Here is a 26240-nt window from a genome sequence, read left to right as displayed (position 1 = left end):
AAGGTGATATTATCATAATCTTGGTGAAAGGAAAACATTCAACCAGCTCGCTAATATTGTGTTCCAGGATGGAAGGTTCTGTTTTAATGTATAAATATGTTGTATATCGTTTTGCTTTACACAGTTCAAACGGAGCTACTATAGAGTTAACGTTTTACAGTTTCAGACATAACAATTCCTGTCCATTTCCGCGTGATTTGTTCATCTCGTCTTAAGGTTTTTTTTCGCAATAGCTCAATTCAAAGCGATACTTCTTCTTCTTCTTCTTCTTATGCTTAGATCTTTAAACTAAAACGTTTGTCAGGTTCACGATCATTTTAACTCAAGTACGAAGGAGTTTACGAGGAACAGCGTTAATAATGAGTGCTTAGTTGCACTTTCGTTGAAGCATGAGTGACACTTGGACTCAACATTGGCTCAACTGAAAGTCAACCTCCTGTCTGCTGGACTATGTAACGAATAAGAAGGAAAGGAAAGCGGATTGATTCTCCAATAATACGTAAATCATAATCGCTTCCCAGTTTATTGCTGTTACGAGGACATTTTACTTGTAAAAACCTGACAAACTATACTGTGTCTAACCCAAAAGTCTTCTTTCCTTTGTTCGAGCGCTAACGTAACGTCTACTGCACCGTAAGACTGTCTTCCTTTTTAGTCTTAACCCTCACCCAATTCGCTAGCTGCTTTAACTTAAACGGATTTTACCAGATGGGATAACATTACAGCAACTATGTAGCGTACCCACTGACCGTATAACAACAAGCTCGCGCTCCATGTGGGTACTCCAAGTGTGTGAGTTTAATATTGTTACGTTTCAGTTTTTTTCGTTTGCTTACACACTTACTCATTAGCAAGCTTATAGGTAAATTAGTTAAAGTAACATACATTTTCCTGTGCCTGGAACAGCTACACATTTGTTGAAGGCTCTTTCCTTGTATTTTGATGCTGCTGTACGACCCTAGACAAAATCTGACAAAACGTTCCTCCCAAAATCAAAGATTACTAACAGTCAGCAATGGGGGCAGGGGTGTCTCGGGGATCGTCGTATAACAAATGTACGTATATTAGAATTAGCAACAGAGACGGGGAAGCAGAAGAACAGTATTTTTAAAGAAACAATTAGGATATCACAAATTCTTCAATTAAACGCCTGTGAGGATCAGAAAGCAGCATTAGAGTTTTCATAGTTCAATAGGTGTGTAAAAAAGATGGGTTTTAACAAACTAATCTGCATTTAACGCAGCGATTAACGCGCAATGTTCTAAGAGCTCGCTCGATTTCAATTCATAAAGCGTTTGCTGAATGGAAGAACGAACAACCCCCGATGGTATCGTTCGTCTTCCTGTTCTGTTAATTAAATAGAACATTAAATAGCAAATGATTTACTTCAATGCTCACAATGAGAGAAGTATTACATAGACTGTCCAACAAAACACGGTAAACGGACAAACGGTATTGTACAAACAAATAAAAAAAAAGAGTAAGATTCCTAAAACAAACGTTAACAAGTAAAGTGATTATCGGAAGGTTCGAGGGACGAAGCTGTTCGCGTAGTAAATACACACAGCAGTAAAACAAAACGTGACCGGATGGGAATACTTTCGGCAGAACACAGTTGTTACACACTATCGATAGATAAATACAATGTGGGGAAAAAGGGTTGCCAAAAGCCGACACCTGACACATTGCAGACGACGGCTTAATATTAACACGATCTGGTTGTCTGCGCTGCGCTCTGCCCGTATTACACGGGCACACACACACACACGACAGGGGTTTTCTATGGCTCGTTTACCTGCCCGTGTGTTGTGTTGGGAGCTGGGCCCTTATTAGCTAATCATCCTACACGAAAAACCACGCACAATCTATCGTCTTATGTAGCTCGTGGGACGCGGAAGACCACTGCGCACCGTCGGTGGTCGTATGGCGGACGGTGGCCTCAGCCCGGAAGGTTTCGCTCCACCGGTCGCTGCCGTCGGTTGCTTCAGCCCGGTCATTGTTGGCGCCGCCGGCATGGAGGAGGACACTGGAGGGTTGTTCTTCGGTAGCGGCGGCTCGATGGACGCGTACGCGCTCAGCACTCCCGGGCCCATTCCTGCACCGGTGCCATTAAGTTTCGTTAGCAAACCGTTACCACTACTACTGGTGCCGCTAACGTCCTCGACACTATTGGTTCGCGTGGCGCTCGCGAACTGTGGCGGTTGCGCACTGTTCGCTATGCTTTGACTATCTACACGATACAGGCTGCCCCGTGAGCTAGCGGATGAGGATGATAGGCTCTACGGTATGATGATCATCACAGGGCGCACAGACACAGGGTATCGGATAAAACAACAAAAAAAACGTACACACACACAAAAACACATTATAAAAAACGTCAAAAGGGAAGAAAACAGGGAGAGAAAAATTGGGACATAAGTACAAAATTTCAAAAACTTTATCGTGTGAAAGGTTTTAACGTTCTGCGAAGTATGGGAGAAACTATGGCCCTTCCAGCCCAGATACTCGCTGTCGGGGAAAACACACTACTAAACTTGTTTCTACTAATATACTCTATAATTTTCAAAAACGTGGGGCTTTCTATAGCTCAGCTAATGACAAATTATTTTCAAAAATGTATGTATATCACTCACCAGAGTAAGTGTTGAATAAGATAAAAGGAATAATGTTGAACTGGTAAATATATCTAGCCTATTATATCGTCTACTTTATGCATACAACTCAGTGCGTTGGTCCTTCTATTGACCATTGGTTTTACTTACATTGACGGACTCGTTATCAGAGTCCGGGTGCTTGCGGTGCGTGCTGTAGCTAAAGTATCCGGACGAGGGGCGAATCAGCCCAAGGCGGGACGTTTTCGCCAACCCGCTGGCTGTGCGCATCTGTACACCACCGGAGAGCTAGCGGAGAAAGGAGGCAAGGACAAATAAACGGGGGACATGACATTAAAATGCAACGATATCTGTACAAGCGATCAGTGGGCAATCCATTTTATATAAATTCTTTTGCTAAAAGGGATCATTTGGAGCTATTTTTTTGTAAAATATATGTGTGATAGCCAAAGATAGCAGAGCGTGTGTTGGGTAAACAAACACCGTAAGTTTTACCAAAAGCTTACACACGAATTTTGCACCAAAATAGGATCTGAAGGTGAAAGAGGCAGCTATAAAGCTATAGGAATGTTTTTGAAAAGAGCCTGTGGTTAATATGTACACACTAAACCGTGTTTGAGTACTGTTCCTTTTAGCCAACAGAACGTTTAACAGATAAAACAAGCAACCACACTAAACAATGAACATATTTGTTTTAGTAAACGAAACAATAATTAATAATAGCCTCAAATTAATATCCTATTTTTGTGTTATTCTCTACCATCTCTTTCTCTCCTTGACCAGACCCCGTGAGTGAAAACTTAACAACGAAAGGTAAAACATTATAATTACAAAAACAAACACGTACAGTGGTAGTATTCAGAGCGTTTTTGTTAGCCATTGCAGCAGCGGTGGAGCTGTTGTTCAGGCCGGTACGAGCTGCATTTGGCTGAGCGGCGGCGGGTGATCGCCCCAGCGGCAAGCTGGCACGGCCCACCACTGCTCCTCTTCCTCCTTCTCCTCCTTCGGCACTCTGATGCTGGTTGGTGCTACTGGACGCTAGCCGCAAGTTGGTAGCTGCCTGCTGCTGCAGCGAGAACCGCTTGGATGTGTTACTTTTCAGCTACAAAACACAGGTCGGACGGACCGGGGATCATCGAATTAGCGTTAGTGCACACGGAAGAAACACACACACACATACATAGAGATACAAACAAATAGAAAGAAACACACACACGCACGCATCTATGAGACGGTTGCATAAAATCTAGATTACGTTTACACCGGGTGGATGTGACTGAGCGCATCCTCCTGTTGCACGATGGTGGTGGTGGAGCAAGTGTTGTGCAAGGAGTGGGTGTGTCGGACAGAAAGAAACTCTCACCCGAGAAAAACAAAAGAAGAATCTCACACCAATATAGTGCATGTGCGATAAATGAGCAATGGGATTGATGGGGATGTGTGTAACCGTAGGTATGCGCATGATACGAAGAAGATGGACTTAGTGCGGATTGCCAAATGGTAGTGTTGTCCTTTTGCATGTGGGACATGGGAAAGAACATGATCGATACATGACACTGTAACTTCCATCCGTACCGTTTTGTCTTCTCTACTCATGATTGGATCTATTAAACATAAGCTAAATAACACACAGCTACAATACTATTTCCAACCAATAGTATCTATGGTTTAAGGTTGTAACTATTTCATGACCTCACAAACAATAAATGAGTAATGCAAACAAACATTTCAAACAAACAGATACAACGGAAATTGCAAAATAACGGTCACTAATCGATCAGTGTGAAAAATATGACACGAAAAATGATTCTTTGGTGAGAAATGCATGAAAATGGATGACAAAAGAAATGGAAAAGTCGACGAAAAAAATACCTCTGTGTTGCTGGAATTGTGCTTCAGTTTCAGCTGCAGCGCGGACGATCCGTGTAGCTTGGAGAGATTGCCACTGGAGCCACCGTACCCGCTGCTATTGTTTGCCTGCGCAAACGTAAGACTGTGGTAGGACTTGGATTTCGTGCCCATCGGGGACTTGAGCGCCGGAGCACCCATCGGCTGGCCGGCAACGGTTTGGTTCTGCTGCAGCTGCAGCTGCTTGTTCGCTAGGCCAAACTGTGAGTACCTTCCGGTGCCGAGCAGACCGCCACTACCGCCACCCAGCTTGGACATGGTCGCTAGCCGCGAGGTGGGCTGCTGCTGCTGGAGCGATTTATCCCCGGACAGCCGCTGCTGCTGCGGTTGTTGCAGCAGATACTGATCGTCCTCTTCCCGCTGTTCCAAGCAATCGGCCGAGCTGGACTTGTTGCCGAGCGGAAGCGTGAGGTCTTTGCGCTGTATTCCTCCAATCGCGCCCTGCAGCGGGCCGGCGGCGCCATAGTAGCGCGGCTTGGAGAGGGTACTGCGCAACCGGCTTTCACCGGGGCGTGCCAGCCCGGACGGTTGCTGCATCATCGTGCTGGGCTGGATTGCTTGCGGTTTCTTAAACACGGCCTCATCGCCATCCCCGGAGGGTTCAGTCTTCATCGTGGGCAGATTGCTGCCGTTACCCGCCGCCATCCTGCTACCACCGTTCGCGAGCGATGGCGGACCACCCGCCATCTTTGCCGCGTTATGATCTACCCTGCTAAAGGCACTGCTGCTGCTGAGACCGCTATCTTCCCCGGATCCGTTGAACAGTGGCTGCGGTCCGGCCAGCTCCTGGTCCACGTCCGGCAGGACGGCACCGAGCGAATCGTCCCGCCGCCTGCCCAGCCGTATCGTTTTGAAGCGGTCCCGGTTCTTGCGATCGTACGTCTCTACCTCGCTGTTGGTAGGGACGGGATCAGCCGATTCAGCGGGTCCCTCTTCGCTTCCCCCGTTCGCCATAATGACCGTCGCGTTCATCGTTTGCGACTGTTGCTGCTGCTGCTGCTGCTGCTGCGGCGATAGGTTCAGGTGTACGTCCTCATTATATCTACTTCTACGATTTAACAGTCTTTCGCTTCCACTCGACGAGCACATGCTGCTGCTGCCGCCACCACTTTTCGAGAGCAGCGAGTCCGCCAGCTTATTGTCGCACTGTGCCTCCGCCGGTTGCTGCTGCTGCTGGTGCAGCTTCCGCTTCATCTCGTCCTGCTGCTGCTTCTCCAGGTTGATGCGCGAGTGGCGCTTCTTGATGTTGTCCAGCGACTGGCGCAGCTTGTCGCTCGCCTCGTCCGACCGGCGCACGTCCGCCGTCAGCGAGTTGAGCATTTCGTCGAAATCGATCCCGCTGTGTTCGCTTTCCAGTATCGATTTCTCAAACTCCTCAAAGTGCTGCAGCGAGATGCGCTTCTCCGCGTCGAGGAAATTCGATATGTCCGTGCCCGTGCCCGTGCCCGCGGTGGCCGTCGCCGACGGTAGCCGCCGTATCTGGACGTCGAAATCATCCGTCTCCAGCTCGAGCAGCATGTCAGCGGCCGGTTCGGCGGTGCCAACCACCTCGTGGGTAATGTTCCGCAGGTCCTGCTCCAGGTTGCGGCTGCGTCGCACCATCGTACGCCCCAGCCCGCTGGTAGGGGTGGTTTTCTGCGTCTCGAGACCGATCGGTGACAGGTCCTCTAGCTCCGGTGCCACCTTCGCCCGAGCCGACGGTCCGTGGAAGGGCGTCGACTGTACCAGCATCGAGTTGGCCGGGAGCTGCTGCGGCTGATTGTACGTTCCGTTTGGTGTGCGCTGCCCGTGCGGTTCCGCTTCATCTTCCAGCTGTGGTTCAGCTGCCGGTCCTGCCCCGCCGCCGCCTACCACCGTCGGCCGCAGCGGGCTATCAAATGGCAGATGGCGTACCTCGTCCTCACCGCCGATAAACGTGCCGTTGCGCGGACGCCGCTTGAAGGTGCGATCGAACGGAACGGCAGGCGGCGGCGTGATCGAGGGTTCGACCGTGTCGAGCGTCAGATTGATTAACCGCACGTCGTCCCTTTCCTCGTTGTTGAGCGTACGGTTTCTGACGAACGTTCCGTGCCCATTGGCCGCGCCACCGATCTGCTCATCGCCCACGATGCCGAAGGTGCTGTTCATGACCGCATGCTTGTCGAGGACCGGTTTCGGTGCGACGAACGTTTGCCCCGCCGCCGGCAGCACGACCGTCGTATCCGCATCGACGTGCGGCACTTCCTCGAACGTTTGGTTCAACGACGAGCGCGGCTTGCGGTACGTGTTGAAGTTGCGCGGCCGCCGCGCATCGTACGTACCGCCACCGTTCAGCAGCAGCTTGCCGGCGAGCAGCCGCTCCGCTTCCGCTTCCGGCAGCACGAACGTGTCGTTGGGAGCGGTCACGCCGGTAGTGATGGTCGTGTTGATCAGTTCCTTTCCAGCGTCCCGTTCCTCTTCCGTTGGTGCACCCGTCGATGTTGGCGGCGGCGGCGGTGAGCTATCCTCCTCGAACGAAGACTTGCCCCCCACCAGCGCCCCCGTTCGGCCACTGCTTTCGTACGAGTTTTGCATCGTACTCACGCCCGACACGCTCTCGATCGCGTTCAGGTCCGTGCGCGAGATGTTGCAATCCTTCGTCAGCGTGCTTTCCTCGTCCAGGCAAAGGTTCTCCAGCCGCTGCCGGTCCTCGATCACGCTGTACAGATTGTAGCCGTTGTAGCTGGCGTTGCCCACGCTCGGCATGCTCCCGTTCGCGTTGTCATCGCCGGCGTTCAGCAGACAGCCGACGCTGCTAAAGTCGCCGCTCGTGATCAGGCTGCTGGTAATCTTCTCGTTCGCCGAGTACTCCATCGAGTTCATGATCGAGCAGGGCGGCGACACATCCTGCAGCCAGCTGCGCTGCATCAGCAGCCGGTTGCCGGTGGTCGAGTTAGCGAGGGCGGACGGGGTAGCTAGGGAGGAAGGCGTTACCGGGCCACCGATTTGTACGTTCAGCAGCGGCGATCCTCCGCTTGGGAACTGGAAAGAGGGCGAGAAGGCGAATTGATTTACAATCGGAGGAAAAATGAGCTGCGCCAGACTTACCTCGGTGTGTGAAGAGGACAAGGTGTTGTTATTATCTACAGCGAGTGGACTGTTCGGTATGCCAGTCTCTATTCTCTTCTTCGGCCTTGTGAACGTTCCCGTGTCGACGAATCTTTGACCTACAATGGATGGGTAAAAGGCAATCTTATATTAGTGTTTATTGTACAACTTAAAGGCTATGAGCATCACAAACGCATGAGAATGTTAAAGTGTTATGGCAGTATGGGAGGGAAAAAACACAAACACCATTAATGGTTGGTTTTCAAATGGATTATGCTGTGGCTGCTGTTGGGCACATTCAACTGGTTGATCGCACATGATGGTGGTGGTGGCGAGATGATTCGAATTTTCGTTCAATTTATTGCAATCAATTCCGTCGAGCGCCAATTAATTGCGAATCCTATTGGAACTTGTTAGCTGTTATAAGGCCAATTTGGGGTGGATTTAAAACAAAAACCAATGGGTGACACGCGAAAGGAACGCACGGCGAATACTTACTGCCACTGTTTGGATTCAGCAGCCGCTTGTCACACTCTATACTATCGATATCATCGAGCAGAAGAAGCTCGTTCTTGATGCGGTCCGTCACACATTCGGATAGTGTTTTTCTAGACGTTTAACGAGTAACGGTAACAAAAAAGGAAACGATTCAAATAACTTCTTTAATAATATAACAAATTAGTTTCAAATTCCCTTTGTCCGGGTGTTGTTAGTTGTTTTCCCTTTTTATAAGACGAAATTGCGATCGTTTTACTTCAAACGGCTCTTTTTCCGCTTCATGCCTTAAACTAAGATGTCAAGATTGATGCAACAGAACCTTGCCCGTTCTCGCGGTTCATTCTCGTTCTCAGGAAGTTTGTCTACTGGTACCGGCAGAAACCACATTCCATTCCATTTCGGAAACTGTCTAGAAGGCATTTTTAAAACGGATACTTCCGTCAACCAGCTGTGCTCTATACCAGGACACACAAAGGCCTGACCGCACAACAACTGTGGCATTTGTCGCCTAAAACGCACTCCGCCAAATCGATTGACAGCAAAACGTAGCGGAGGACGGATTAATTGCATCGCTCGCTCGTCGGTACATGCACATGCCGGCCGCACATCGGAGATAGTTGTGGCACCGTTACACCCTCCTCCTGCCAATCTGCTCGTCGCACGTGGGGGGTTTAGTTTCCATTTTCAGCTACGTACACACAACGTCCAGGGACAAAGAATTAACCCAGCACACACCATAAAAGCGTGAATGTGTACGCAAAACGATAAAAAAACCGCGCAATAATAAAGAAACGGGCGCTTAGGCCAGCGCGCGTCAAAACGAGTGGAGGAAGTGACCTCACCATATACGGGGCCTGCACCACCACCACCACGTCACGTCACTGTTGGACGGTGTCGCGCAGCTGGGCGATTTAAACAAAAGCTCTACACACCTTTTTTACACTCTCGCCACATCTATACTTGCATGTTGATTTGTCTCATAGCATTTTCCAGTTTGACAAATTTCATTTCATTGATCATACTTTTGTCTTAAATTTGCTTTACATCAAAAATCAAACTGTCCTCCCTCCCATTCGATTTGGGTTAAAATTGGAACGGAAAGCATGAAATCGACACCGGTTCGTGGATGGAGCGACAATCAAGTGGTTGTCCTTCGACGGAGACAGTGGGCAGAGCATGAATAACGCCAAGAAGACAAGACTTCACCGTTCGCCAGAATGAAGGTGTATACGAGGCGTACAAACCGCATATAGGTGTTGGGATTTGGCTGTCGTGTACTGAATGGGCGTTTTAATTTGGACGAGCCCACCACCATCGGAAAGGGTTGTTATCTTGGAAGGTTGGTATATGTTGCAAACCTGTCAACTGGTTGCAATTGGTACCCCTTCTTAACATATTGAAATCGTGAGTAATAAGTGGGTAGATAAAATCAAACCCTTGATACATTCTTCCAAATCAATTATTTTATATTAAATAGAAACATACATTTTTGCTAGAAACTTAGGTCCCAATATTAGAAATCTGTAGAAATTTTAAATTTTAACAGCATTATTTATTAAAACAAATAGCTAAATGTAACGTCAGAAACGGCCCTCAACATCGTTGTTTGCGAAGCAACAATGCAGTCCGCGAAACAGAATGTTTGCAAACCTGTGCTCAACATTAGAGTGTACTCTTGAAAGACTCATTTTGGATAAGACTTTGGGAGTTCATTTTTATTTTTCATTTTTTAGGAGTTAGTTCATATGTGAAGGCAGTGGAGGTTGTATGCATGGCACAGTCGTTAGCTCGCATGACTTAACAACATGCCAATCGTGGGCTCAAGCCTAGAATGGACCGTCTTCCGTAGCAAAGACTTCAATATCCATCTGCGTGGTATTGAATAAGTCTTAAAAGCCTGTATAGGCCGGCATGCCATGTCTTTAAAAAATTTGCTAAACAATAGGACGTACATAAATACTTTATTGAAAGATTACTGATTAAATCAATTAAACCCAAGCTTGGCTAATAAAACTCTTCTTAAAAAGCTCGCGAATCAGCTGACTCTTTTGAATGATTGAACTCACGAATGTCAACTGATTCGTTCATTAGTGAATCTGCACTGTGTGTTAAAGAAAAACGTAATTTCACTGTGAAGTTTCATATCGACTAATTCGAAACAATTTCCTTTCAACAACGGAAAAATCGGAGGAGTCAAAATAAAAACTATTATAAACAATATTTCGGATAGATCCCTAACAAATCTTCTTCGCTAGGGATTTCTTAAATTTCTACGTTGAATGTCTACGCCGAATATATAAAAGAAAAAAAAAACTGCTGCCGGCGATGGCTCATTAACAAATATAATATTCTTGTTCTATTTGGCGTAACGTCCTACGCGGACATGCCCCGGCCTATACAGGCTTTCGAGACTTAATTCATTACCACGCAGCCGGATAGTCAATCCTTGCTACGGGGGGACGGTCCATTCTAGGCCTGAACCCATGACGGGCGTGTTATTGAGTCGTTCGAGTTGATAACTGTACCACAGGACCGCCCCCAAATATAATAGCCACATCAATATCCGTGATAGCGTGATAGTGAGCTACTGAAACGGTTCCTGACCCGTGACAAGATCATGATCCGTTCCTTGATTTGAAAGAGATTCAGGTACAGTTTTTGGACCGCATCAAAACTGATCTCTTCTTTTTGATAGGATCATTTCCAGAATCGATTAGAATTCATGGCCGATTAAAGGACCGTTATAGGTTAAGGATCAGCAGTACATGGACTGGTATGGGTCTAGGACATGAGTCGGCAAACTTTTGGACCAAAAGAGCCAAATTTAACAAATTTTTCGTAGAGTTCTACGTCAAGAGCCAAATATATAACTTAATAGTATTTTTTTAAGTTCTATGAAACATACGAACGGCAAAGAGTCGCCATCTAGACAACAAGAGCACTTTGCACTTTGCCAATTGCTGGTCTAGGATAAGTACTAAAACCAGCCTTGGTTCAGTATCAGGTCCAGTAACGATATGGATTCTATTTAAGCTCCAGCATCGGTATGGCCTTAGGATCAGTTCAAGGATGTTTTCAATATAAGTTCTAAGACTGGATCCGTTTCAGGAGCATGTTCCAGAATATGGATTGGAGGTCTAATAGAGGACTAGTGTGGGTTCAGATTCTATTTCAAAACCAATGTAGGTTCAGCAACAATTCCCTCATTCGGTAGCAGTTCTAGTGGAATTGGGCTATCCCTGGAGTTCTTACACGCCCCCAAAATTAAGTAACAGTACCAGTACCATTAACTACATCTTCTTTTTCTTCTATTTGGCGTAACGTCCCACGCGAACATACCGGCCTTAACAGGCTTTCGTGATTAATGCAGTAACACGCAGTCGGATAGTCAATCTTTGCCAAATTAACAAATCGTAGCCATAGATTGGTTGAGAAATAATTTCTGGCCTAATGTAGTATAAGTACCAAAGACCCTATCCAACCACTTTTGAAACAAATTTAAATTACCCTTAACCACACCTTAGAGACCCCATCATCATGCCTGGCACACTTCGCAAAACCCATGCGTGTGCTAAAACTAAACTGTTCCCTTCAACACACACACACATCACATTCGGTGATCATTTATTCATCTTATTAGCTCCTCTCCCAGCAAAAGGGAAAGATGAAACTTACCTAGTTTTCCGGGGATGCTGCTGCCGACGCTAATGTTGTTCTCATTGCCAAAGCTCTGATTCAGCAGGATGTGACCGCTGCCAGCAGTGTTGCCATAACCGGTGGCGGCTGCTGCTGCTTTGCTGTTGCCGCGCACACTGCTGCCACCGCGTGTTTCCCATTGTTTTAGAATTGCAAACACTTCATCTTCATCAATCCATTCCGACTCGAGGCAGCTAGAGTGTGTTTTTGTGTATTTTATTTTAGTAATTGGACAAAGAAGAGAAGAAAAAGAAAAATAAAAAATAGAGAAGGATGAGTAAAAGACACACGCAGGCAAGAGGTACGTCTCTATGTTGCAAAAACAAAGCCCACCCGCTTGTCCCACGCCCCTCACCGGACGTACGCGAATTAAACGAAGTGTGAAGCTTTCTTGGGCTTCGGGTTGGGGTTGGGTGATGTTTGTTATGTTGCAAACCGGGGGGACGGGACGGTTTAACCCCAATTCATAGCAATGAGCGAGCGTCTAGCGCAGTGGCGCACTATTGCAAGATGTAATGCACCTTGTGGGAGGAGGATGGACGAAATCATAGCGTCCGTGGTGCTTCACATTTACACGCACAACGTTGTTCTATTTTAAAGCGATCGCGTTTTCCACAGCGAGTCTGTTGGCCAACGCGAAGAGCTCCAAAGAAGAGCGAGCGCCAGCGAGAGAAAATACACTTTTAACAATCCGAAAAGGTGCTAATCAGCTCACTTCCATATACGATAGCGTAATTAGATCAAAATAAAATGATGAATCAAAACAAGAGATGGTCGTTTATCCCTTTTCTCGCCCCATACACATGGGCTCCGATGATGCCAAACTCCATCATCAATAATTTCTTTCGACAACACGCTACTTTCGATTGGTGGTCGGTGGGTGGTAACGATGATAACAAACCGAAACAGGTGAAGCATAATTGGAAATGATAATTTCACCCATTTCACCCCCTTCATTGCTGTAAGTTGTTTTTAAGATTTCGATTACTTCAATGGGTAATGATTTGTTGCACCATTGAGAAAAGTTCAACAGGCAATTAAAACACCTTTTTAACAAGTTAATAACGAGTTCATTGGCGGGGAGAGGAAGTGGAGCGCAATGTAATTAAAATTATTGGACACGAAAAGGTGTGACAACAAATAGAGTTAATTTTGCGATAATTTAAAGTACAAGTGCATAGGGCGTGGAAACTATATAATTTAATTATTTTTCTGTAACGTTTCCCTGCAGAAGAACTCCACTCTAACGCGATAGCTGAAACATGATCTCTATATCATGACGTGTAATCTGTTAAATTTATCCAGTATATTGTGTAAAAGGCACAAAAGGTCTAATATCAATCAGAGCTCCACTATATTGTAATTAAAAATAGTAAACAATGAAAAAATAAATAATAATAATAATAATAATTAAAAAAAAATATTTTTCTGCCAATTTTTTAAAAAATGTTGTTATACACAAAACTCCCAAAATTACAATCACAAGACTTCTGTGTGTAATTCCGTAATTGTATTCCGTAATGGATTTAATACTGATATTTTCATTTTTTTCATTTTATTACCTAATAAATTGGGAAATTAATAATAATTGAATATAGATTGAATATTTAAAAAAATCCAATTATTTTTCATTTTCACGCTCATCTCTCTCTCACGCTATTGCCCAGTCAAAGTCGATTTGGGCCATCGTCAAACTGTTATCGATCGATGTTTTGTCGCATCGTAAACGGGAAGAACATATTACGCTGCGGATTATCCCCGCCATACACACCCATTGTTGTTGTTCCCATTTCCACATATCTCTTCATTATGGGAGCAAATCTTTACCACCCGCCGGAATGCACCCTTCCCTTACTGCATTTCTGGCGCAACGAAGAAGCATTGTCAATTTCAAGCATCACTGACGGCCAATCAATCGAAAGATCTGAAACAATGTTGGGAAGGTGAGTTGGACACGCAAGTGACACAAAAACATATACACACACACACGTCCGGAAAGTGAGTTCGAAGGAAGAGACGAAAACACATTCACAATTTTCCCCACTCCCTCGATCTGTGTATGGGATGTTGGATGAGATGAAAGATATCCGGCGGGTAAATGGGTATGGGAACGGGACCAAACGACACAGAGCTCTCAAAGTGCAGTAAGACAACATAAAAGAGGAAATTAGGTTTAGTTTCTGGCGAATGGTTTTCCAGCTTTATCTTCATGTGAAAAACACGTATTATACTAAGCAATGAACATTTTAAAGTAAATCTTTAAGCCGTTTGAAGCAGTGAAATTTACAAAAAAATATAAATTTCTTTAAAACAGAAAAATTGCATTCTTTTTGTAGGAAGAACATGTATTCACTTCATTTGTTGAATTCTTCATGCTGAACTCACCAATAGTCTAAGAGCCATTTTACTCAATTGCTGTGTAAACTTGTAGTCTTTCCAATTCAAATTGAAAAATTGTTCTATTTTATTCAATCTGCAGACACGTGAAATTTCCAAGAGTTTTAATTACTTTAAAACCAGAATTACGGCACTAATTACTTTAAAAACAGAATATCGAAATTGGTTGAGCCAATGTTTGGTATTGTGGGCATTTTGTTTCACATTCCGTACAGCATCTAATCTTCCTCAATAGGGTTCACAAAATTCGTATTTTTTAGTTTATGTTTCTATTAAGTGTTAACTTGTTCTGAGGACCAAAGACCCAATCATTAAGGTCGGATTCTTCGTTGATCGGGCGGGCCCCCCCTACCGACAGCAGGGTTTGAATACTGTTTTTCCTCTTGGATTCAATGTAGTGCTGGATATATTGACCCGTATACGTCTCAATAATTAGTGCAGGAAACTGCCATCGAGGCATTCATCACGTTAACAAATATCATCTTTATCTTTATATATATCTTTATCAAATGAAATAACATTTTGTCCAGAACTTCAACAAGGCAAAAAATTGTTGTTGAATTCCGGAATGAATTAAATTCGAGTTTTTGTGTAGCTAATAGCATGGTATGAAAGAACGCATTAGATGATTGTACCTTGACAATTACCTTAACAATGGACTTCAATGTAAAGAAAATGGGTTTGGCTCAGATTAATGAAAATTAACGATGAAATTACACTGGAATCAGTTCAGAATCAAAGCTGTTTTGAGGCTCATTGTAGGTGATCTGATAGATATGTAATATTTTTTTTAGGAAATTCAGGACCTATAACATTACAATTACTTTTTGACTTGATTGTACTATATTATGGCAATGATTTAAAATTAATAAGCGATATAGTTTAATTTTGGATATTGTTGGAAACTGTTATAAGGTTCCAACGGACTGTCAGCCAAGGCGATGTTTTGTGCGCGCGAAAAGAGATAAAAAGGCAAGGAAATCACATAAACGAGGACAATAACAAGAAAATATCCAAAAGTGAATAAGCAATAGCAAGAATAAAAGTACACTAATTTTTTGGTGCACCTGTAGTGTCAACCTAAGAAATTCATTTTATTCAATTTTTCCGAGTTAGAACGGCAGTTTCTAACAGATATGATATAAAAACAACTAAAAAATGAAATATTTGTTTCAAAACGGCAGGAAAGCGGAATCCAAACGCCTTTACAGGGTTTCGAATCATAAGATGGACACTTGTCATAAATGCATCAAAATGGTAATTTTCGAAAAAATCTACAATGCAGCATCCTAACTTAAAGTTTAACAACACATTTGAGAACATTTTTGGCATAATATATATAAAATTGGTTAAATCCACGAACAAAATAAATTTTCAATCATGTACACCCTTGTGGATCTAATTTGACTACTGCCGATCTTAAGCTCTACTACTTGTATTGTCTATATTTCCGGAAGTTTTATTTCATGAATGGGTTGTCGTGATCATTAATGAAAAAACTGGCGAAAGAACGAGGATAAAAGCAATACAAAATATTGTTATCTGGTGGTTTAAATATTCTGACACCAAAGCGGGAAAGACGGACACCTTGTTGTAGGGAAAGATGGACACCGAATTTATTAATTGTTTTACTTCTTATATCAATTGGTGATGAATATATTTCTTCAAATACCATAAAAAAGGGTAATCCGATGCTATAAATCAATCAGTAACTAGAGAAAGTATTGAAATAAGCGAGAAATAAAACATCGGTCAAAATAGTAGCCATTCGTTATACTATTACTCGCTCGACGTTGATGAGGCGCTTCACAAAATCCAATATCTTGTCACGACTTGGACAACTTTAAGCAATAAAAATATGAGGCATTTATACGACATTGTTAAGGAATAGATGAGAAATTTTATGGAATTTCAAAAATCAAATGTTGAATTTTGACATGGTGGAAAATGGATTAAACTATTAACAAGTCCCTCATAAATACTGGGGTCGTGGACTTTTTGCGGAGTAATTTCCTAAAAGGAAGTTCTAGACTGTTGTTCTGTAAGCTGGAGCAACGTCAGCTGTAAGTGCGCGATATGTCAATAATGCTTTAGATGCTGCATTCTACGATATATTACAAGCGCTGTTTAAAATTCCTAAATTCATGGCTGAATGAATCGTCGTTGCAATAGGCCAATAATTAGTTTATAAACGTACCAGGACGTGGAAAGTGATAGAATTTGTTAAAAAACTGTAAAATTCTTCACTTTCCAACGTTTTCTGCAGGTGTCCATCTTACCCTTCATGGTGTCCATCTTTCCCATATAAGGTGTCCGTCTTACCCGAACATTTCAAAACCGCACGAAAAAAATCATGTTTTCATTCGTAAAAAACGCAAAATCGATGGAAACTTAAAAGTTTCAACACATTTTCTGATAAAACATGAGTGTAAGATAATGTATGCACATTTTCATGGTCGTTGCGCTTATATATCCCTAGATTTTTAACATTTCCCTTAACGTGTCCGTCTTTACCTACCTTCCCCTACATGATAAACTAAATAAATCCTGCTGCGGAGCCACAATTAAACATGATAAGTTAGTAAAATTTACGAAAATATTTTGAGGTATTTACAGCGGTACTCACAGTCTGATGACAGCTCCACAGTACGATTGCAAAATTCCCCTAGTCAGTGGCAACACTCCCCTATATGATTGCAAACTTCCACAGCTTGCATGCAACATTCCCCTACCGATTTGCAACATTCCCCTACTGATTTGCAACATTCCCCAAAGTGATTGAACTATTCCCTTATATGATTCGAAATCCTGTAAAGCCCATCAACGCTTAACTCATATCAGTCTATAGTTGAGTTGCGAGATCAAATAGGAAAATTCACGTTTCAAATAGGAAAAAAGAATCAATCAAATTCGCCACGAACAATCGTTTTAAAGGTAGAACAAAGATGCGTGTTAGCGTTAGACTCACTAAGTTCAGCCATCAAACTCCTTCAAATGAAATGTTCCACAAAAAAGCTGATTAAAGTATACATACAATGAACCTTTTGAATTGCTTGATTTTCCCAATTGCTCGCACAACCTCTCTCTATACAATTCTTTATAAATTCTCTACGTAGGCTTGTTCGTACGCTTACGGAAAACTTACCTTTCTGGTATGAGCTCATCTCCGCTGTAGCTCTCGGACACGTCCATGTTTTCCCGACCGTTGGCTGCCGCTGGGGAGGGAAAAATGGGATCGCCGCCTGGTTCGCGCAGATCACCCTGATCTTCCGCCGGCAGCACTTCCGGTAGAGCGGCGGGGTGGTTTCACTTTTACTTCTCGATGCATACACACAGACCGGTGGTACGAAACAGCAAAATCAGTACCCACACACACACGCACAGTTTTCTCGCTCTCTATTGCTTTTGTTCACAATCACAAAACTTCAAAATTGAGCCGTGTTATGCAAATTTTTGCCAACTGGTTGATGATTTTTCCTTCACACTGCACAACAACACTCGTTCGGTGTTTGGTGGAGAAAGAAGCACGTTGAGCATTCGTTCCGTGTGTGATTGCCCTGGGTTTATACTACACTAAAAATGGTTTACCTAAAAAAGCAAACGCCGCCAAATGGATTAATGAAAAGCGTTACCAAAAGGCGAACTAAATTCAGTTGTTATCTTTTTTTTGTCTAACGAAATTGATTTTATGTTCATTGATATGGTATTGAGATGAAATTAGTGTTGTGTGATAGGCTACTTTCAATTTGACGCCGAATACGACCAGTACCAACCACACTGTGCACACTCCCTTTGCTTGCTTGGAAGGAAGGGCGTGATGGAAACCTGTCGATTGATTTATTACTCGTCGAACTAATGTGAAAAAGCAGGGTGGAAGTGTTTTCGCTTTTTGTGTGTGTGTTGTTGTTGTTGGTATGACCATTTTCTCCCACCACCCCCACCCCTCCATTCAGTTTTCTATTGCTTCCGCGCCAGCGTAAATGTCGATCGGTTGACCGTGATATTTTAGGGAAGTGAAAAGTAAAAGCACTTTAGCAACACATTCAGCGGCAGGAAGGTGGTGAAATGGTTTTTAATTCACTCTCTGGTTTGCGCTCTCTTTGTCTCTCTCTCCCATTGCCGCTGGGTATGTGTTTCACCCTCACTCCACTACCAAATGTGTGCGAAATTAAGCATAAACGAGCAATCGAGCACCTTTTTGGATGTGGATGGATTCCACAATAATGGTATGCATTTTGTGATGAGCGTGTAAAAAGGGGCATCAAAAGAAAGTGCCAACCACGAGTTACGAAATGCATCACGACATGCAAAGCACGTGTCAATGGGGCGTAAATTTTAACGGTGGGCCAGCCCTTTGGGCGACTGCTTGGAAGAGTGGATGTACAGAAGCATAAAGCATTAATGTGTGGCGTTAAATGAATGAGGTATTATTCATTTTCAAAAATAAGTTACATTGAAATAGAGTAAAACAACATCTTTAAACGTAAGAAATTAATACAATCATTACGCACTGGGTTGTCTGTGTTCTCTCCTATTTGCGCGCTCCACTTTTCTTATCGAACCGCACACCCCAGTTGGCCCAGTTGCAGCTGTGGGGGCGCATTTACACCCATGCGGTACATGTTAACATGCTCCACAAACTGACCCACACATTGTAATCCGTGCATACTAGTGTTGGGAGCTCAGAATCGGAGCTACCCGATTCCGATTCTGTGTTCGGAATCAATTCCGGAGCCGATTCCGGAGTTGACTCTGGAGCCGAATCTGAAGTCGGAATCGGCCTTGGAATAGCAAATTGCTCAGGTAACGGAATCATAATTGACTCCAGAATTGGAATTAGATCTGGAATGAGAATCAGTTCTTGAATTGAAATAATAAGTTTCATTCCGAGAAACTCCATGAGAATGGATCGTTTACAAGTAAATTTTGATGTTTTACGGTTATCAATACGTAGCATCATTGGACCCAAACATCTATTCTTATGGAGATACCGAAAGCGACTCCGATTTCGAAGCTGTTGCTGATTTCGGAGCCAATTCCGATTCTGGAGGCGATTTCAATTCCGGAACCGACTACGATTCCGAAACTATTCTAATTCTGGAGCCAATTTTGGAGCCGATTCCGGAACCAATTCTAAAATCGAATCCAATTCCGGAACTGATTCCGATTCCGGAACCGATTCCGATTTTGGAACCAATTCCGATTTGGAAGCCGATTCTGATTTCGGAGCCAATCCGATTTTGAAGCCGATTTCGATTCCGGAACCGGTTACGCTGCCGGAACCGATCCCGATTCCAATTCCGGAACCGATTCCGATTCTAGAACTGATTCAAATTCCAGAACCGATCCAGTTTCTAGAACCGATCCAGTTTCTAGATCCGATTCCGATTCCGGAACTGATTCCGATTACGAGCCGATTCCAAAATCGATTCCGAAAACTGATTCCAGAAAACTTCGGCGGAATCGATTCCGACGAAAATTTCAGCTTTCCCATCACTAGTCCACACACAGCACGCCAGGAGCGGCAACAAAACACGGAAAATGTATATGAAAGATTTGTACCGCGTAATGGTTATTTTTGCGGATACATTATTGCCACAGCTAAGGAAGCGCGCTACACCGATCCAACACGAACCAGAATGCAGCTGAGTGTGAGAAAAACACGTCTTATTCGGTTGGCTGGTTGGGTTGGGAAGCTTACGGGAGTGGCCGGTACTGTGTTTGTGTGCGTTTGTGCTGTTTGAACGCATCTGAACGCCATTGGTTGCTAATGCGCTTGCCTGTTTGCTTTGCCGATTGGTGACTAACGGCAATGGAAATGGATAAAGCTTTGGCTGAATCATCATTTAACTACGGTGCATTATCGATCGCCGTGTGACAAACGGTCAGTGTTGTGCAAAAAAGGATTATAGTAAAAAAAGAAGACATGTCTTCTCTAAATTCTTGATATATTGTGTCCGTCGTACGGAAAAGCTCCAACAACCAGCGGCACCAGCAGGCAGCAAAAGCAAGCAGTGAAACATTAATTGAAAGCGATAAAACAAACTGGACATGTTGTCAAAGTCTCAAAGCAACGCCCACATCGATGCCAAACCATAGCAATTAGGCAACCCGCACAACCGTTCCACGGCAAACGATCACCTAATCCAACGAGAATGGCATGGCACGGGGCATTCTCGCTTTACGCTTCTCCAAGTTTAATTAACTCTTATCGTGTGTGTAAACGGCACAAAGCCCAACGGGCTTATGATGGAAGAGATGGTCTTAATTAATTAAAATTAACGCATTACCCGTCAGCTAGGCGGGATCAAACCGGGCGAAAGCATGGCGCAGTTTTAAGTTACAATTGTGTTGCTGAAGTTCATCATATCATGCTAAAAACGTTGCTGAATTAAAATTATCAATTTCTAAAACAAATGGTAAATACTTCTACATCAATCCTTCAAATCAATGCATAAATGTGTAATAATCTTTAACTTTTGTAAACGACGTGACACAACATTTCAGCTTATTGATATTTTGGGGGCAATGGCTTTGTGTAAAGGCGATGTTAAGCCAGATGAAAACCATGACTTTTTACTTTATCCAACCAAAGACGGTAGTTTAGACGAGATTCAAACCATTTTTTTCTCTCCAGGCGGATTTGCTATTCAAGCCCTTACTCTCAGGTGTGATAATCTCGCGATCGATGTTAAAGAAACATCTTCATTTTAAAGGAAAAAGTAATAACAACATCCAACTATAGAAAAAGACACATACAATGCTTTCGGTTTGCCCGTTCTTTCCATTTCGCTTCATTCATTTGCGGATACGCCTATCGCGGAGCGCTGCCACGGAAGTCCGGTGGAAAGCCTTCGGCAGTGGGGAAAATGTTGGCGGTAAGAGGCTCAAACTAAAAGTAGCCCCTATAAAAGCCATTCCAAATGAACAGAAATACTGGAATGAGGGGTAGTATGCGCCACCGCAAACACCCGGACATTGTTGATCGGTTGCTTACCCCACCCTGCCCGCTCTGGAATTGAGCCCTGATGACAGGTGCAATTCGAAACAACAAATCGCCGGTGACTAACCTTACTTCCGGGCGGGTCTCTCTCTCTCTTTGCTTTGTAGTGTGCAGTGTATGTATGTGTTGGTTCTTTTTCTATGCGGATCGGTAAAAAACACATGAAAAAAATAACAAAAAACAAACCACAATCAGTGATTTTTGGGCATGGTTGGTTCGGTCGCCGACATTTCTGCTCGAAAGGTTTGGCATCCAATTTTGACAAACTTTTACCCTCCAAACAGGCCGAATTTGTTTGTAAGGTGTGGTCTGCCATCTGCTGCCACGCGTACCGAGACCAATACGATCAGCTGCTCTGCCTTTGCAAAAGCCACCCCGTGTGGGACAAATGGGAGTTTCAGCAACAGGCTAGCAACAAGCAAACAGTATACAGTGACGGGCAAAACCGATTAAAACCGCTTTTATTCACCATCATCTCGTTGCGGTGTCAGTCTGTCATGGGAAACGCATCCGTCAACTAATTCACACCGTCGACAGTTTTGCAACATAGCCACGGTTATCCGACAAAGCAAAGACAGAAAGCTCACAGTCGAAAATGGAAACAAATTTGAGGAGAGAAGCTTGCGTGACACTGCATCGGCAGCTCACCGACAATACGGCCTCATCAAGGCTGGGAACATCGTCAGAGGGACACCATCGCGACAGAGGTCGCGCGATCTTTGGACGCGCACAAGACGTGCAAAAGTGCGCGACACAGTGAAAAAGGAAAAACATAAATGCCAAACACACATTCAATTGCCGTGTGTCTCGCAGCGGTGCCGGAAAATGGGGCCCAAGGGGGAGGCAATTTCGCCGTCCGTTCGACTGAACGATTACACAGCAAAGCCCCGGACGGAGAGATGGCCGGGTCCTAACCATGCGCACGGTCATCCCGCGGTTGGCGACGGGGAAAAGCAGTCGACACCACATATTTCGTCCCGGCTTTTAATCGATATCGGCGGCATCAACGGTGGATTACGGTGAGTCGCTTAACCGCCCATTCGTAAGCGCGCTTGCACACCTGGAGCGGCTCAAACCGTCGTGTACGAAGAAGCGTGTCGGGCAAAAAAAAAAGAAAAGGAAAAAACATAACGAGGCCTTTTCATCGAAGGAAAATAAAAACACACCAAACCCAGCCGAAAGGCCGAAGGACGGCACAGTACATGACGGAACAACAAACATGGCTCGGTTGCTGGCCGCCGGTGCCTCGGCTTGTTATTCCAAACGTAGCCGCAGTAGAGAGATGGAATAAAATGTTATGTTTTGCCAGGTAGCGTAATAAACCTCGCGTCGCGTGTGTGTGCCCCTTAGGGCGGGATGGGACCCGACGACGCATTCACGCTGAGTTGGAGACGAGTCTTCTCTCAAAACAGTCGACCAAACTGTACTGCAGGACTTGGAGCCGCGGTCGTTCGCGGTGGTGGAGTGCTTCGTAAGAGCGTTCTAGATCGAACCAGCAGCAACCGGCTATTTTTAAAACACACTGCTGCTGGTCCGAACGAATCATTTTCCCCGGTACGCTTGCGATGTGGAGTATGTTTTTTGGAGTTTTCCCGGGGCCCTTCTAATGCTTTATGCTCATGTCTGTGGAAGAAAGTTCACAACTTTTGTGCCTGATTTCGGGTCGGGAAGTTTCGGGATTGTTTTGCTACAAGAAAGGAAAGCAAACGTAAATAAATGACGATAATGGTTTGGCGGATGTTTAGAAGACAAGCAAGAATGGTTGAGCAGTTTACCTTTTGGAAAACGATCATCCAGTTAAGTATAATGTACTTTCGGAATTTTAAACCTGTTTTCAACTGCTGTTTTCATTTCAACATAATATGCAATATGCCATCGTTTAGAATTAATGTTGCAAAGCACGTTTATATGCACCACCTCCCATGGAGAATTCCATTTTAACATGTTGGACCTCATCCAAACCGTCTCCTGCTCTTCCCCTGCTCCTTTTTACAAAAAACCAAGAGCACCAAATTCGATGCGTTCTTGTTGTTCAAAAAGCAAAAAGTGACGCATATTAAAACCGGTCTGTTTAAAAAAAAAAGAGGCGAAACGAACGATCGGCAAAGTGCCATTTTTCGCAGGTTCCGGTTCAATAGCAAAACCGGCGGAAAATATGTACGCCAGCGCCCACACACATACACACAAAAGTGCAATGCCCCATTTGGACGTTGGCCAGCGGTTTAGATAACGCCATGTGGAGCTATGTTTAAAATTCAATGAAAAGCATGAGTTGCATGTACATAAAAATGCTCCAAAGCAGCAACTTAAAAATAGATGGCAAACTGTCTCATTTTACAATAAATGCCAAGCTGATATAGAGCGCTGAACGCTAAACGAGACGACGATGGCAAACAGTTTTTTTGCAAAGGAAGGAAATCATTTTTCATTCCAGCGAAAACAATTTACGTTATCTATCTCCGTTCTATGGGCAGGCACTGTGAGTGACGAAACTCGGAGCATTAAATCCTAATCCACCGAAATGCGCCAGTTGCACTGGCCTGTGACGTCTGGTGCCTTCTTAGCCAGCAGTTCAGGACGACTATTTTCGTACCGATGACATTACATCCGGATGACTCTCTCTCTCTGTCCTGCGCCTCGCCTCACACCCATACACGCCAAGTAATTTTATCTATTTCTATCCATTAGCAGATAAAATTGCCCAACTGTAGACGCCAAATGGGTCACGACTGTGGGGCCAGGGAGAGGCAATGATTTACTGGAATGAGAGGATGGTGGGAACATATATCGATAAAGAACCTATCGCCGCTTGATGGAAAGTTATTTTGAGGTAATTTTAAGGTGCAATAAATGTACTCCATGATGAAGTCAGGCTTCATTGCGAGTTGTTGTAGCGCACAGAAGGCCCCCAGGGAAGCTTCGTTATCGATTAGCAGCAAACCGACAGCCACTGCAGCCATTTCTGGGCGACTTTGTGCCATGCACAGGTTGCACCCTGAACTTCGTTGGCCATAACCACACCGGCCGCCATTCGTTGAACCAACCACCAACCAACCAGTCACCGTGTCTCGTGCACGATGATGACCTCATCTTCCTCTTGCTGCTGGTGGTGGTGATGTTGGAAGGCGAATGGTTTTCTCGGCTCGGTTCAGCTCTATGCCGTCGTCTTGTGACGCGATGCAACAACACACCAAGCGATAGATAGACCCCCCCGGCCTACCAACAGCATCTTCTCTTCACCATCGTACACATTTCGTTGGCTTTCTCTCGGCCGTGCGCGTTCAAGGCGAAACGTTTGCGACGACGGTAACAACCGCGTGTTCCGGGGTCCTATGTCGCTGTTTTTAGCTCCCAGTCCCAATAATGACGGCAAGAGGCTTACAGAGAGAGAGACTAATGCAGCTGTGGCAAGACGCGTTGTAAAATCATTTGTCTTTGAAGGCAACCTCCCGGAAAAGGGATGTGTCGCCTTCTTTGCACGCCTGCCCCTCCGTTGGAATGGCTGCCGTTGCCGTGTGCTGTAGAATCGCGCCTACTATGGGCCGATCGTTGGAAGGTAAAGTTGGGAGGGTTGGCCTTGGGCTCGGTTGCTGAAGTTGCGACGATCCATCTAAGAACGTTCTGACATTTTCTCAAGCATTGGCGAGGCTTCTTCGTTTCGGTACGACGGTTCTGATCCTTTTTTTTTGGGTAAATTTTGGGAATGCTGCAAAAAGAAGAACTTCCTCGTTCTCAGTGCATTTTTGAACTTGCTTGCGACATTCCCGCGTGCCTTTCGCGAACAAATGAACCTTGAAGCTTGATGACGATATTGCCATTGCCAAATGGTGGTTGTGTTTTTGTTTCTCGTTCTCGTCTATGATCTAGCTAGCAGGAGGAAGTACGGTTGTTACTGCGCCTTTGGCTAATTTGTCGTATGGCTCCACCAGTTGTGCAGTTGCAGTAACATCAGAGACATTCCTAACACATACTCACGTGCACTGGAGCTTCGATTTGCAAACAAAAGCGAAAGGGAAACGGTGAGTCATCTTCAATGGGACCGTTTTGACATATGCTAATTAACTTCTCCTATTGTTTTGGAAGCTATGTTGATTACTGCAAACATCGTTATATTAGGGAAAAAACAGCTTTAAATTGTGCAACCATTGTGCTAGTTTCTTTTCGAAGTTGCTGCCAAATTCTTAACTCTTAACTCCTCTTTCTTGTGGCACAGACGCACACGCAGCCACAAACGACCACTCCACGGCCATTACTGCATTCGGCCATTTATGCCCCCACTCCCCCAGACCATTCGTCTCCGCGACACAAACAAACACACACACATAGCGAGCGAACAATCACTACTTGGAGCATAGATCTTAACCGCAACTTAATGCTTTTCAGGGTGCGGTTAAGCTGAAGAGGTTTACTAATTTTGTTTTCTCCCCAAGAATGTTATCACTGCACCAAGCCACGCAACTGTAAATGGGCACGCACGCACACATGAAACACACACACACACACCGTTATTGGAGCAAACGGAGGTTGACGAACACACGGCGTGCAGTAGCAGATTCGCGAGCAGGATTTTTTCTGATTTTCTAATAGAAAATGGCTTTCCACACAGACACACACACACACATGCCACTTCGATCGGTAACTTTTCACTGTGCCCGCGACAGCCGAGGCAAAACGGAAACTATTTCAGGAGGAAGCTGGTCGCGCTGCCTTCCGCGATGGTGACGGAATTCGGGAAGGCCGACTCAAAATGTCGACGCACCACCCATTTTCGTCTGCACTATTGCGGATTATGGGGCACAGCACCCGCTTGGAGACAGAACATTTACAAACCTCTGTGATTCACACACACACACGTGCATGCAATTGTGCAAAATACAAAAAAAAGGAGTAAAGTACGACTCGAGCGTACGCACGGCACTGCACGAGCTCGACAACAATGAAAAACTGTGGTGCGGTGAACAGAACCAATAGCACAGGAACGGAAAGTTGACGCAGCAGCAGGCATAGCGAGCGGTTGGGCCAATGCATGTCAACTGACAGCTGTCAAGCGAACTGAAAAG

General features: G+C 44.7%; 1 protein-coding gene across 4 annotated transcripts; it reads right to left on the bottom strand.

Annotated features, from left to right (window-relative positions):
- Positions 1-51: 51 nt before the first annotated feature.
- LOC120897429 lies at positions 52-26167 on the bottom strand. 4 transcript variants are annotated; one of them, XM_040302325.1, is made up of 9 exons: positions 26011-26167; positions 17323-17765; positions 11760-11974; positions 8085-8192; positions 7587-7705; positions 4485-7520; positions 3460-3714; positions 2763-2900; positions 52-2279 (listed from the first exon to the last, which is right to left on the bottom strand). In XM_040302325.1, the coding sequence occupies exons 2-9, from the start codon at positions 17367-17369 to the stop codon at positions 1866-1868; spliced, it is 4332 nt and encodes a 1443-aa protein (XP_040158259.1). In that variant the 5' UTR covers positions 17370-17765; positions 26011-26167; the 3' UTR covers positions 52-1865. The 4 variants fall into 4 exon arrangements, with proteins under 4 accessions (XP_040158259.1, XP_040158260.1, XP_040158261.1 ...); XM_040302326.1 differs by lacking the exon at positions 26011-26167 and adding an exon at positions 25684-25924; XM_040302327.1 differs by lacking the exon at positions 8085-8192.
- Positions 26168-26240: the final 73 nt, after the last annotated feature.

The sequence above is a fragment of the Anopheles arabiensis genome, chromosome 2 (genome assembly GCF_016920715.1).
Source record: "Anopheles arabiensis isolate DONGOLA chromosome 2, AaraD3, whole genome shotgun sequence".
NCBI lineage: Eukaryota > Metazoa > Arthropoda > Insecta > Diptera > Culicidae > Anopheles > Anopheles arabiensis.
The sequence above is the reverse complement of the archived record's forward strand: the minus strand, read 5'-3'. Positions and strand labels throughout refer to the sequence as shown.